The sequence below is a fragment of the Pocillopora verrucosa genome, chromosome 14 (genome assembly GCF_036669915.1).
Source record: "Pocillopora verrucosa isolate sample1 chromosome 14, ASM3666991v2, whole genome shotgun sequence".
Taxonomy (NCBI): Eukaryota; Metazoa; Cnidaria; class Anthozoa; order Scleractinia; family Pocilloporidae; genus Pocillopora; species Pocillopora verrucosa.
The window spans coordinates 8,467,359-8,480,544 of record NC_089325.1 but is presented as its reverse complement, the minus strand read 5'-3'; the positions used below and the strand labels follow the sequence as shown (position 1 = coordinate 8,480,544).

Here is a 13,186-nt window from a genome sequence, read left to right as displayed (position 1 = left end):
TAATTTCATTTCGTTAGAAATCATTCATCACACAAAAGGCTATCGATCGAGCAATTTTATTCTCAAAGTACGGAAAAGAATTAAAAAAAGGCCGCTGACTTGGATAACGGACAGGTGTTAAAATGTTTGATTACCACACCACTTTTCGTCACAACTTCGGAGGTTTTTTTTCCAAGAGACCGACCCGACGCTGGTTGAATAAATTCGTGATAAATATAGGGGAGGACAGTTATTATTCGTCGCCTGGGGGCAGAGGGGGTCGTAGATTTTGTTAGAGGGGAGAATCACATGGTTATCAGAGAAAACAGAGGGGGATCAGACATCACCAGCAGAGTATAAATGGGGAACTATAAAAAATTGACTGCAAATTAACTGCCGATGAGGGGTAGGGGGGTGGGGAGGTTAAAACATTACTGAACTTTAAGGCGGGATCAAGTTAATTTTATCGTGACAATTAAAATCACCCAACCTCCCCCCCTCCCCTCTGCGCGCCGGCGATACACAATGACTGATCACTAAAGATGATTCTCAAAATGTCACTAAGACCTCAATTACTAAGTGATTGAACGGGTTGGGAATAACAGATCCACACAAACACAAATCCCTTCACTTTCAACGTTTAATAGGCGTTCTCTTTTCCCCTACTACAATGATTAGTCTGATACTTCTTGTCCGATAGAAGGCCTCTTGCTTTCTTAAGTACATGCACACAAATCCCCTGGACAGTTTCCCCGGGCACAGTTTTCATTACACCATTTATCCATGCCTGCATTCCCTTGCCACGCCCCTATAGCATGGCAAGATCCAGATGGAGGTCCACCTGTAGGAGGCCCAGCAGAAGGGGGCTGGGTACTAGGTTCTGGCCATGGGGAGGGGATGGGAGGTCTTGTTCCCCCGCCTCCTCCCCCTAATGCTTGCTTGACGGCATTCATCAGAGGATACCTTAGTGAGACAGGGTTGAAGTCAGTGGATAATTAATGAAATAAACAGACTGCTCTCAATTTGACTTACAGCATGGGACATGTTCAAAGCTTTCTGGACGAAGCAAAAGAAGAAAGAAATCGCTCAGTTATTTCATAGCTTGACTTACGTACCAACTTGGAACATTAGAAAACTGCTGAGTCGTAACATCACAATTCACAATTCGACAACCTCTCGAGTTAGACAAGGCACAACAATTTCTGTTAAAACTATTCTACTAGACTACATTTTATCACATTAAATGTTCGAAGTGCACAACTGCGAAATTTTTTTGTTTGTTAAAGAAATCAAAGAAAAAAGTAACGTCGTATTTTTACCTCCCTTTTTTGCAAAAAGAACCCTTGAAATCATCCAGATCCAGCGCCCAGAACATGGCACCCAGCAGATTTTTTTCTTTAATGACAGAGTTCACTTTCAGTGTCAAACTCATCTCATCATCGTACCCCACCCACTGGTCTCCTTTGTATCCATACGGGGCTTTCACTGTGTTGTCCTGTACCACGGTCAGACCCATTGTACAAATCTCGTAATAGGACAGGAATCCCCCTTCTCTGGTGTATTTCCCTGGGGTAGCCTTTCCACTGGCCGAAGCTCCCAGTCCATTCTTATTCGGATTGACAAGCTTAAATGCTCGGCCATAAGTTCCTAATCCTAGAGCGATTTTCTTACACGGCATACCCTGAGTAATAATAGGAACAAGTCTAAGAGTGCAAAGGTACGAGTAATTAGACTGAACAAATCAGTACAGGACAGAACAACCTGAGCAATCGTATGGAAACAAATGTACAACAAATAAGCATCAAAGTGAAACTCTTCGATTGCAAAAAACTGACAAACTAACAAGTTAATTTCAAGAAAGTTTCAACACCTCAGTGGATTTCGATACTTCGAAGAATCACTGACTAAAGCGATCCTGTAACTGAGATTTCAGTGTCTAAAAGTTATCACGAAAAAATACAACCTAAATCAGAAAACGATGTCTAATTCTCTGATTAATGACATGCTTCCTTGTTAAAATCAAACATTACCTTATCCATCCAATATTGCACTGCGTGGGAGACTGTAAGTTTATCACCTGTGGGACCCTCCAAAGCAGTGTGATGCCCTGTCTGGGAATCCCAGCTTCCATGAAGATCGTATGCCATCAGGTTGATAAAGTCTAAAATGCCAGCTAATTTGCTGATCTCGTATGCCTTGTCAATTGTTGCATAACCAGCGGCTACGGCGGCTGTTAGCAGAAGTCGTGGCTTTCCGCTCTCAGCTGACTCTTTCTTAAAAGCAGTGAGCAGTTCTTGGCAAAGGATTGTGAAGAGTTGTTTGTCCTCAGGTGGAGAGTTGCCACGATTTCCAGGATACTCCCAGTCTAGATCAAGTCCATCAAAGTTGTACTGTCTCAACAAACTAAATAAGGAGAAAGAGAGCGAGGAAAAGAATGAGAACAAATCTAAACAAACAGAAGCTTCAGGAAGGAAAATTCTATGTCCGTGGCATGGCACAGGTTTACTTTTTCAGTTGAAACTACGACCCAATCAATTGAACATCGCCTTTGGTTGCTTGCTACTTCCTTCCAAATTTAAGAATACAGTGTTTCAAAACTCTTAACATCCGAGGATAGTCAAATTCGCAATAAACGTGTTTTCTCACAATAAATCTATTCCGTATTGTTACACGATAAAACCGACATGTTAATGATCACGAAGTTCTCTTTTCTTTGAAAAGATGCAAGTGCCAACTACTTTCCTATCTAACTCGAAACAAGAACAAGGCAGAATTAGGATCTGAATTCATGATTTTGAATTCCAATTTCTTACACAAGTTTCTCACCTCTTTACAGAGTCAATGAAGACTTTTCGTGTGGCGATCGTTCTCACCATGCGAGAGAATGGACTTTCAGTACCACTCTCATGGTTCCAACCACCAACAGCCAACAGTGTCTTCAACTCAGGGTTATTTTCTTTCAAATTGTTAAATCGGACGTACATTTTATCGTCGTTCCATTCATACATGGCAATCATGTTCTGTTGGTTGATTTTGGCGAACGAGTATATGATATGTGTGCACAGGAATGGGTCAATGTCCTCTGGAAAGAACTTGGCCCCCGCCGGTCGATACTGGGCCCAGTTTGTGTAATAACACACTCTGTAGTATGCATTAGAAGTTGCTGACACAGCCATCAACGCTAACAACACAGTTAAGGCTCGCATTCTCAACTAAACGGATTTCTTCTCTGGAAAAAGACAACCACGACAACGACAAAACAAATTGCTACACGATAGTCTAACAAACTGTACCAGCCTAAAAAACAGAGGGTTAGGCCGCACCCCTTCTGGGAGATTTCTTTTCGAAAATCTGAATCTATCATAAAAACTCAAGTTACATATACGATAATTCGCTTTCCTCATTCATTTGTATTTATTTCAATGCCTGTCTGCCTCACTATTTCTTCGTTAAGAACTCTTCACGGAAAACCAGGTTAAAATTGTATACTTTCCTTCCATGAGTGAGTTTGAATTGTAGTATCTTTGATATTTTTTCACAACATTGATCTTACTAGAGGGGGAAAACGTTGACCAGGATAGTGAGAGATAAGTGATTTACCTTTCTTGAGTGGCGCACTAGTCTAGTTTTACAGAGTTAAAACACGACCGATTAATACCTTCGAGTAGCTTCACAACTGTAGTTCGTCGGAGACCTTACGAAAGCTTTTTTAACAACAGTCAGTTTACACTCGAGCTGATTTTTGTATTTGCAGCTGCCTGAGATGTGTGTACATAACTAGGAAAACTGGTTCGACTGTGCTCTCACACCTGTATAAACCCTTGCTTTTGGGAAAATAAAGTATGGTAAACGAAGAGAGAGTGGAATTTAGTCAGAAATCGAAAATCAAATGCTTTTGTTTAGGCATGAAGTACCTTCCTCACAATGGATCTTTTTAAAATTTTGCAAATTTCAAACAATTCAATTCTCAAATTTCAGTTATAGTAATTCGACGAAGTTTTTGTTATTGAGGTTCATTTTATGGTTAAGAATACATAAAAATGGAAATAATTAAAAGAAATATTTTTAGTGATCTTGTTTTGATAAACTATCTATTGATCGTCGTCTTATCTCCGCACACGAACTTGGAATCATATACAAAAACCGGACACATTTTAACTCCTCGTTTCTGCTGTCATTATGTGGCATTTGATGTGTAACAATCCTGAACCAGCTTAAATTACTATCTCTCCGTACACCACAAGGGCCTCGGAGAGTGACTCAAGATAGCAAGTAGCTATAGTAACTGGATTTATTATGTGGCCCTAGAGAGAGTGGGATATTTTAAAGTCAGCCTTTGCTGCTTAATGGTTGCATTTCGTTTTTGTTTAAAGTCATCATCTGGACACTAGGTTTGCGCTTCTCTAATGACTTTAATCGGCTGATGATGACCCTTATTGATAAATGAAAGCAGGAGCCCACCATGGGCTCCTGGTGTAAGGCACATCTTTAAATTAAGATTTTCCGGAACCGTCGGAGTGACTGCAATGCTATGGTTGGGTTACACGTTCTTGTTTCTACACTAGCTTGTTTGTTGAGGTGTTCGTGTCCAGCATTGATGCATTTGCTTTTTCTTTGAACACAATTGATGTCTTTAGATATACAACTAAATGGCTTGATGAATTTTCTGACTAATAAGTCCAGATATCCTAATTCTTCTGTAAACAGGTCAGCGCTGGAAGCAAATATGTCTATTACAACCTCGCTTCCAGGGTCTCTACTAGTGGATACAAAGGAAAGAGACCCTAAAATGACGTTTTGACTTTGAAAGACTTTCAACACCTGAATTGTCGACCTGCACTTGGAAACAATGTTGTATTCACAGCTGATTGAACACAGAGACATGTTTTGCATTCTGTCATATCTACACTTGACCGCGTTCTGTTCTCGTCGTTTCCGCATATAATAGTCGTTTTGTTGCCCTCTTCCCGCAAAAAAGCTTACGTATTGTACCGTATTTACTGAGGATTTGACCGAAAAACTAAATATACGTTTACTATCATAGATCTGAGTAACAAAAAGTACAATCTTCAGCACTCTATACTTGTCTAGCTTGAGATCGAGGCTATTACATCAACAGAGGCATAACAAACATAATTTTCTTTTTTAAAAGCCACACCATCATTTTTAAGTTATTCGTGATAATTGTGCAGGCGAGTAGTGTCTAACAGCACCAGCAGTGTCTTACACAAGACGAATTCAAGCGCTATGCTGGTGCTAAATGTAGAGTGGTGAACGTATTGCTTGAAATACTTCTCGCGAATTTAGTGCGATCTTTCGTCTGTTAAATCTGGTGATGTCTCTAATCAACTTTCAAGGAGCGTGACATCACATGAATCCGATGACCAACCCTCGTTTAATCAGAGGTCAACGACTCAACGATAGTCGGTCTCTATATACACAAAGGATACATGGAGATCGATGTTCTTAACAAATTAACGCCGTCTTGCGTCTTTTGTTCTCACCTCACATCGTCATTCTGATCTCTACTCGCACCATTTAAGAATACTAAAAATTTCTCACTGCGTTAGACGTTTGGAGAACGTAAACTATTCCTGTCTTTCTTTCTTGAGCGATGTCGGGGTTCGGACGCCATCTTGGACTTGCTAACAACTCGCCTCGATTTCGTGCAAGAGCTTTGAATTCCGCTGGCAATTTTTTAAAATTTTTTTTAAGAAATAGGGTCCTGCGGGTTGACTCGTGTCGGTCCATGACCATTTTCGTATTATTTCACTCAGATAATTAAAGTGTACTCCAAGACTTGTGTTTATCTTACAAATTGGTCACTAAAAAGCGTTTTTATTAACAAACGAACGGATTCTTAACAAAAAGGCGCATAGTCCCTTTCAAGCATAGATACGAAATAAATTAATATTTGTTATATTCATGCGTAAACGTACACGAGAAAGATATTTACAACCGACGGAGAGAAAGATGGTAGAGTTTTGCTTCAGGTTATGTGGCAGTATGCAGATTAACCCCAGATCAAAAGGAATTTAAACGTATGACATTTTTTAACACATGAAATGATTCAACAATGGAAAAGGAAAATCGTAAGCTTTGTGAAAAGAGGAAATGAAGTAATGTTTCTTTTAGATGTTTTCAACAGAGATGTAAAGAAGCTGTTCAAGCCCCCTCCTCACAGCAGCGAGTTGTAATAAACGTCCTCGGGGAACAAGGTGTGAGAATTCTCCGCCAGATACCTGCAATTACACACATAAAAAAAATTATGAAACTATCTTTCCTCGAATGAAATGTTAAAGCTTCCAACGTACAAGGGATTTGATATCAATGAGAAACTGAAACCGTAAATTTCAAGGCTATTCATGGTTAAAGCATAATCCTCACTTTCTCCAAATTTATAAAGGGTAAGGGTAAGTTTCTAAAGAAACTATGGTGCTGCGTCACTGAGGGAGTATAATAAGATAATTTGGTTTTATCAACTGAGTTGATGATGTAAATTGACCACCGTAAAGAGTTTCTAAGCTGCCTTTTTAAGCGTTAACCCTTCGTCAGAGCGGGCAAGATTTCCCTTCAGCTTCATATTTCATCATACAACCAGTTATTTAAAAAAGAAAACAATGGCGAATAGTCTACCTATGGGATAAACAGAAATCTTTCTTTCAGCTGCATTGATTGTTTTCTTTCAATATCTATTTGCACTACCACGGAAGTATGCGGTCTATGAAATGACTAGTCAATTAGCAAGGACGATCTGAGAAGTTACATGAGCACCCACCTGAGAAATGTATTTATTTGCTCCAAAAGTACGTCGAGATTCTTCTCGGGCATATCTGTTCTTGCTAACAAGCCAGGCAGTTTGACTACACGGGAAAATATGAAAGTTTTCAATGCTCATGAAAAATGTCTACGTTTTGTTGGAATTTGCGACATTCACCATGGTTTCCCTTACATCACAACAATGAGGATTTCATAACTATATCGAAGGGAGAGCAAAAATCACAAAATTGTGGCATAACTCCTCCGGCCGCCTTCTAAAAATTTCTGAACTCCCTGGGAAATATTAGTAGTCATCGGATTTGATCGGTCCTCCAAGAAAAATTCTGGCTCTCCGAGCATAAAAATCTCAACATAATCCGAAAGAGGAAAATGGCGATTTAAGCGTTATACAATTATTTTTTCTGGTTAAATATCTTAATAACTTACCGAATAATCTTAATAAATGCTCAGGTCCGTAGACCTGTGAAGGCATCGTGTGGGTAGAAACACTCAGCGAGCAGGGAATGGGTAAACTTGGAAATGTTGCTGCTGTAATTTGAGACGAACAATCCTCTATCTCCACTGCTTTCTGAGGAATAAAAACAATAACACTCGATGGGTACCTCATTGATATTTTCAGTCATTTAAAGCGTCACTGAGGCTATCGCTTGTTTTATTTGCTCAAGGAAGTTATTCGTCATATCTCCAAAAGAGGTGGGTTGTTTTGGTGGATACTATACTGTTTCATTTGATTCAGCTTCTTAGTTTCCTTACGCTCGGTCAAGCTTCAAAAATTCCATGGTCCAGTGGACTGGAAGTTGACATAGGAGGCAATCGCAGTAAGGAACAAAGATAACTGACCCGTTTTGGTGCGGAAGCATTGCATTCTGGACTCGATGAAGTGGATGACACTGTTGCAGACTGGGAAGCCTCAACATTTGCCGGTGAATTTCTGGGCGTACGTCGACGTAGAAGTCTTTCTTGTTTGGCTAAGGGAAAGAAAGTAACAAGCAACATATAAATCTTCTTGATTTCTGCTACCCAGGTTTACTGATGCATAAGTGGCCACGCTTTCCTGATAGATCACAAAAGCTCAACTAAGTTCTTTGTTAGTCCAACTCAATCCAGTTCAAAACGTGATTGACAACAACCACAGCTACTTTACAGTTACAATTTATTTCAAAAATTAAAATGTAAAAATACCAAAAATTCCCTTTATCATTTTTGAAAAAAAAATTATTTAGTAATTGTGTACTAGTGTTTAGTATGTTCCAATTTCTAATGAGTTATTGTCTAGAGTGCAAACAAATTAAGAATCATGGGTGTACAAAAAACACATGTGAGGGGGTGGGGTGGGATAATGGACAAACAGTGCCTTGTAATGTTTGCTTGCATTGTGCTTCCTCACTGTACAATGATGGAGGGTTATGCCATCCAATGACCAAGCAAATGAAAGTTAAAGGGAAGGGCAATGAAATTTAAATTGAGTGAAGAGTGTTGGACATGTGATTACCTACTACCTGATATTCAGTGATTACCCTCTGATCAACAATTATCAAATGCTTAGAAATAACGTGATAGAATTTGTAATAATGAGCAAGGAGAATAAATAGGTTGTATTTTACAATATATTTCCAGTCAAAATGGTTCCAAACTAGTTTGATTAACATTTCCTTCTTTTTCCAGTTACATTGCTTGAATCCTTCAAGAAGGAAAAACACAAATCAAACTAGTTTAAATTCATTTTAACCCTCAACCACTTGGACTAGAAGTGCACACCTTCTCCTTCCTTTGTATCAGTCTGATTTGTAACAATGTTTGCAAAATCCTGCTTCACAGGAGAGCTTTCTGTGGATGAACTAACTATTCCATATTTATTATCTGTTGGTGTTTTTCCATTTAATTCTTCTTGATGTCTGTCCTTAGTTTCCTCAGGGTGAGGGGTGAATTTCATGACCATTTGATATTGCTCACGTTCAAAGTTGTAAAGCAACAAAGTTGGAAGAGTAAAATCAAAATAAATGCGGAGACCATCCATTGCCTCTTTGACCAAGTTTGAGCTGTAGGTTAGCAAAGATTTGAAGATTACTGGGCTAATATTTTATGGCTAGTAAATAATAAGATGAGTAAATACTATGAAGCTACCTTAAAAATAACAAGTTCATTCTGTGAAACGAATAGTAGTTGCATGTACTTGCCATGGACATTTGCATTATTTACCTCTGTCCAGGGTAAAATTCCTGATAATGCCGGAAATAATCTTGAAGAACTTGAACAACATTTGGTGTCCTGGGAAGCTTCACAAGCTGGGAAGAAAATGTAAGTTATTTACCAGGAGGGAGCTTCATATCAAAAAGGCAGTATGGTGTGTTCCCATACAGACCTAGGTCTGTGAATAGCTTTCTTTATTTTTTTGGCTTTTTTTCTTTTTTTTGCTTTACCACAAATGGTGCAAAAGAGGAAAAAATCTGGACCATGGACTGAATTATAAGAAGCTGAACTGGTTAGGAACACACAGGCAGCCAATCAGTTTAAAAACACCTACTCACCTGTTGGTGAGTAAAGATGTGGCATGATGCTAACCATAACAAAAATTACATCAAAATGTTTCAATGTTGCAAACCAAAGTAGAATTGTAGGAAATTTCAAGAGGTAGAGTGTCTGTACCCCTCCCCCCCCCCCCGAAATTTTCTTGTCAGAGAAGATAAAAAACAAATTGAAGAAGTTGTGAATGAGGGGAACCCTCTCAAACAATAACATGAAATCCGACAGATGCACAAGATATTTTCAACCATCCCAGTCACCAATGGGAAGTGTACAAATATTAGTAGTTATAAGAAACTTCTTACAGTGAATGACTATCAGTGTGTGATAGAGAGCAAGCCTCAAAATCATAAATGATTTTAACTTTGTATTTGATTTTTAAGTGGTAGAAATAACCATTAAAGTTTTCAGTTGTAATTACCTTCTTTTTTCTTTTAATAAAGTAACAGTCATCTTCAAGCTTCAATTTCAACTGACTTGGTATTTCAATTTCAACTTTTGGTAGTTCTGGGTTTTCCACCTTCAAAACATTTATTTTTTGTCATGAGTTCCCAAATTGTATCAAACCAGCCAGGAAAACTCACATGAGGTACATTACATTCTTGGATTTGAAACAAAAACCACAAAAAATAAACAAAGAAAACAGCAACAATTAAAAAACAACAACAAACCATAAAAACAAACAAACAAACTGGAGACAGACTAACCACTTCTGAAATGGATTTCCTTTCAGATTTGCCAGCATCATCAGAGTCCTTGCTTTCTGAACCTTGAAGAAACCTCCTCTTCTTTTTCATCCTTGTTCTAGCCATGAAAATTTTGAAAATATGTTGAACTGAGCACTTAAGACTCCACTGAATTTGATTATAAATTCTTTACTTCCTGAAATTCACTTTTATTTGTATTTTTAACAACATACTTCAGTGCTTGCTCGTGGAGTCTGCTCATAAGTGATCTGTTGTTTTCTGTATCTTTCAGAACTTGATCTTCCACCACCCAGCGATCCCAGCTGATAAAATAACAATTGTTTATATACATTCTTTTAATATAGATTAACTTAAATAGGAGAGTCAGTATCCTGGCAAAGCAATCATTTTTATAGTTCATTAGCTGTGACAATTTTTATTTAGAAACAATATCATTACTTGATCCTCATGATGCATACCTTCCTTCTTTGCATTGATCACTATTTGGTAATAAAATGTTATATCTACAGTATAGATTGAGTTACCTCCTGTTCCAACCATTAAAATGAATGAAATATTCTGGAACCCTTTTTCCTTTGTCATCTTTGGTGATATCAACTTCTAGAACCTGGTTAAAAGTGACATTACATCAACAAAGATCATTTAGTAACCGCAAATTAATTGAATTAGAACGATTAAATTCCACTCGGACGCTTTTTATAACAAGCAATTATATGAAATACCTGGATACATCAGAGAGGCGACGGTGAAGAGATTTTTAAGTGAAGGATGCCACTCTACTTTTAACGTTCACATTACCCGTGGAGGGTAGAAAATTTAAACTTTTAATCTAGTTGTGGGTTTTGTACAGCTTAAAAGCGCAGTACATGAAAATGAAATCATATACAAGTAAAGCAGATTAACTCGAAACCTCTATACCTCTGATTCAAGAATTTTGATGATTATCCGCAAAACCGCGGACAATAAGCAGGATAAAAACACGCCACTTCGGCACTAGCTAAGCGTGTTGATGTCAGACTGCTAGTGTCACGCCAGAGTTTCTCAGCTGAGTTTTCTTGGTTCCATTTCACTAACAGTTATCGACAAATTTATCTACAAATGGTTCTAAATAAACAAACCTTTGACTCATATAGCACTCGGGCCTTGTTAGGATCAGGCTCGTAGCAGAGGACTTTTTCTCCTGTGGCAAATTTGGGAACTGGATTACTCCTGGTCTCCCGACTTGTCGCCATGATTTGGATGTTTTGGCACTCAACGTGAAGGCTACATAAATCAACTCACTTTTAATAATGCAACAGCTGATCGTTGTAATCGCTGTAGATCACAGGCGGTTCGCGCATTTGTTTTGGAAAGAAAACCGCTGAAAATTATTGAGAAAAGCGAGCCTGCCCATGTGAGTATATGATCTGCAGGAATATGTTTAAGAAGTAAGTCGAAATTTTTTAGAGCGTTTACAGTTTCCGACGGTTTGCTTGAGGGTTGATATCTCGCGCTTTATATAGATCCGGTGATTTGAATTGATTTCTGATTTAAGGATGAAAATAACTTTTTTTCAAACCTCTTCTTTGCAATACTTATCATCGGGAGATTTCGGGTAGACCTATCCTCCATCGAAGATGCAAATACCTCCAAAATTCTGGCTGTTTTAGATTTTGCTTTTATTTTAATTTTTCCCTCATTATTCTTGGTCCCGAAATGTATTAAAGACAATTCGATTCTCTAATAATCTTTATATAGCATTATTTGTCAACAAAATTGAAATTTTCTTTGAAAGATTTCAGGCAAGAGAGTCTGTATCAGGGGTAAGTCAAGTTAAGTCATCTGTCCAGCGTGGGATAAAAACCAAATTGGTGGATCAATTCCCTCCTATTGATGATTACATAGCGCAAATATTTCCAAAAAAGGAGCCCCTAGTTCTTGTGAAATGGTGAGTCAAATACATTTATTTGTTAGGATTATTCAAGAACAGTCTGTTAACTATTTTTTTAAAAATTTTTTTAAAAGATGATTTCTTGACAATCACATGATAGTTGCAAGTATCTGATAACAGGCCAATTAGGAATGCCTTGCTCATATTCCCAAAAGAAATTTCAAAACATTTAACCTTTTACACCCTAATATCAGTATGTATATTCTCCATACTGTTCATCCTACATTTCTTAAGGTGCTGACAAGGAGAATTTGTTAAACAATCAAGAGCTACTTCAGTTGGTGATCATTTCCCTTATTCTTGTGACCTTCATGTGTGATACAGGGAAGATATTGGGGGAGAAATTAGTTGTTAGTCACTCTTAGGGGTGAAAGGGTTAGTTGGCATCACTGTTGTTGGAGATTTTTTAATCACTCTGTATTCAGTCACTTGATAAATAATTATTGATTGAAAAATATACCTGTGTTATAAGTATATAGCAAACTGAATTAAATCACTTGTCACATTTCTAACACTGTGTATTTTTTTTTTATAGTCATGAGCATATAGAAATATTATCTGTCAACCAAGAGATTCTTTTCTTCAGACAAAGAGAAGGAGATTACTTACCATCTCTTAGACTCTTACACAAATGTAAGTTGCTTACTAAAAAATTTAATTTTAGGTTTAATATTGGGTGAACAGCTTTTTTTAATTATATAAATATAATTATACATACATACATTTATGTAGAGGAAAATTACCAGTGCTGGTCTTGTTGTTGCTGTTGTTGTTTTACTGGGTTGTCAACTGGCCATATAAAAAGGTTGGGTTTGGAGCCCTGAAAGTTTCTTTCTTGTCTAATTTTCTGAAAGTGTGGAGTTTGAAATAAATAAAGAATACTAGATATTTCACATAGTTTATTTCACTCCATAGTTTCTGTATTTCTGCCAGAAGATGTGCTATCAAAGTATATAGCAAGTGGTTTGAAGAAAAAAGAATCAAATACTTTATTGTCACATTTTAAATCCTGTAATTTTATAATTTTTTCTTCCTTGCCTAAAGAAACTTAACTTATGATATCTTTTTTTTCCTAGATCCAGTCATTTTACCTTGTCAACAAGTTGACAAAGGAGCAATCAAATTTCTACTAAGTGGTGCAAATGTTATGTGCAGAGGTTTGACCAGTCCAGGAGCAAAGCTTGCAGACTTGCCAAAGGGAGCAGTAGTTGTATCCTTTCTCAGATACTAGCCTGACCCTCCTTGTTAGGGTTTTCCTCTCTATTTC

General features: G+C 37.7%; 3 protein-coding genes across 6 annotated transcripts in view; 1 reads left to right on the top strand and 2 right to left on the bottom strand.

The window, feature by feature from the left end:
• Nucleotides 1-601: 601 nt before the first annotated feature.
• On the bottom strand, nt 602-5,620 carry LOC131776462 (acidic mammalian chitinase-like). 3 transcript variants are annotated; one of them, XM_059092637.2, is made up of 5 exons: nt 5,430-5,620; nt 2,806-3,160; nt 2,010-2,382; nt 1,299-1,660; nt 602-942 (listed from the first exon to the last, which is right to left on the bottom strand). In XM_059092637.2, the coding sequence occupies exons 2-5, from the start codon at nt 3,153-3,155 to the stop codon at nt 696-698; spliced, it is 1,332 nt and encodes a 443-aa protein (XP_058948620.1). In that variant the 5' UTR covers nt 3,156-3,160; nt 5,430-5,620; the 3' UTR covers nt 602-695. The 3 variants fall into 3 exon arrangements, with proteins under 3 accessions (XP_058948620.1, XP_058948619.1, XP_058948618.1); XM_059092636.2 differs by lacking the exon at nt 5,430-5,620 and adding an exon at nt 3,580-5,403 and having other exon boundaries at nt 2,806-3,208; XM_059092635.2 differs by lacking the exon at nt 5,430-5,620 and having other exon boundaries at nt 2,806-5,403.
• Nucleotides 5,621-5,805: 185 nt separating this feature from the next.
• LOC131776549 (MSL complex subunit 3-like) lies at nt 5,806-11,260 on the bottom strand. 2 transcript variants are annotated; one of them, XM_059092751.2, is made up of 11 exons: nt 11,108-11,260; nt 10,514-10,596; nt 10,202-10,291; nt 9,990-10,086; nt 9,704-9,802; nt 8,959-9,044; nt 8,518-8,798; nt 7,600-7,727; nt 7,186-7,327; nt 6,758-6,842; nt 5,806-6,221 (listed from the first exon to the last, which is right to left on the bottom strand). In XM_059092751.2, exons 1-11 carry the CDS (start codon nt 11,219-11,221, stop codon nt 6,158-6,160), a joined length of 1,269 nt encoding a protein of 422 aa, XP_058948734.1. In that variant the 5' UTR covers nt 11,222-11,260; the 3' UTR covers nt 5,806-6,157. The 2 variants fall into 2 exon arrangements, with proteins under 2 accessions (XP_058948734.1, XP_058948735.1); XM_059092752.2 differs by lacking the exon at nt 9,704-9,802.
• A 113-nt stretch (nt 11,261-11,373) lies between these two features.
• The window catches only part of LOC131776484 (malignant T-cell-amplified sequence 1), a 3,413-nt gene continuing 1,600 nt past the window's right edge, over nt 11,374-13,186 (top strand). Inside the window, exons 1-4 of the mRNA XM_059092668.1 lie at nt 11,374-11,416; nt 11,764-11,916; nt 12,455-12,552; nt 12,996-13,129. Coding sequence (XP_058948651.1) covers nt 11,391-11,416; nt 11,764-11,916; nt 12,455-12,552; nt 12,996-13,129 — 411 coding nt within the window. The 5' untranslated portion in view covers nt 11,374-11,390. The remainder of the gene's footprint in view (nt 11,417-11,763; nt 11,917-12,454; nt 12,553-12,995; nt 13,130-13,186) is intronic.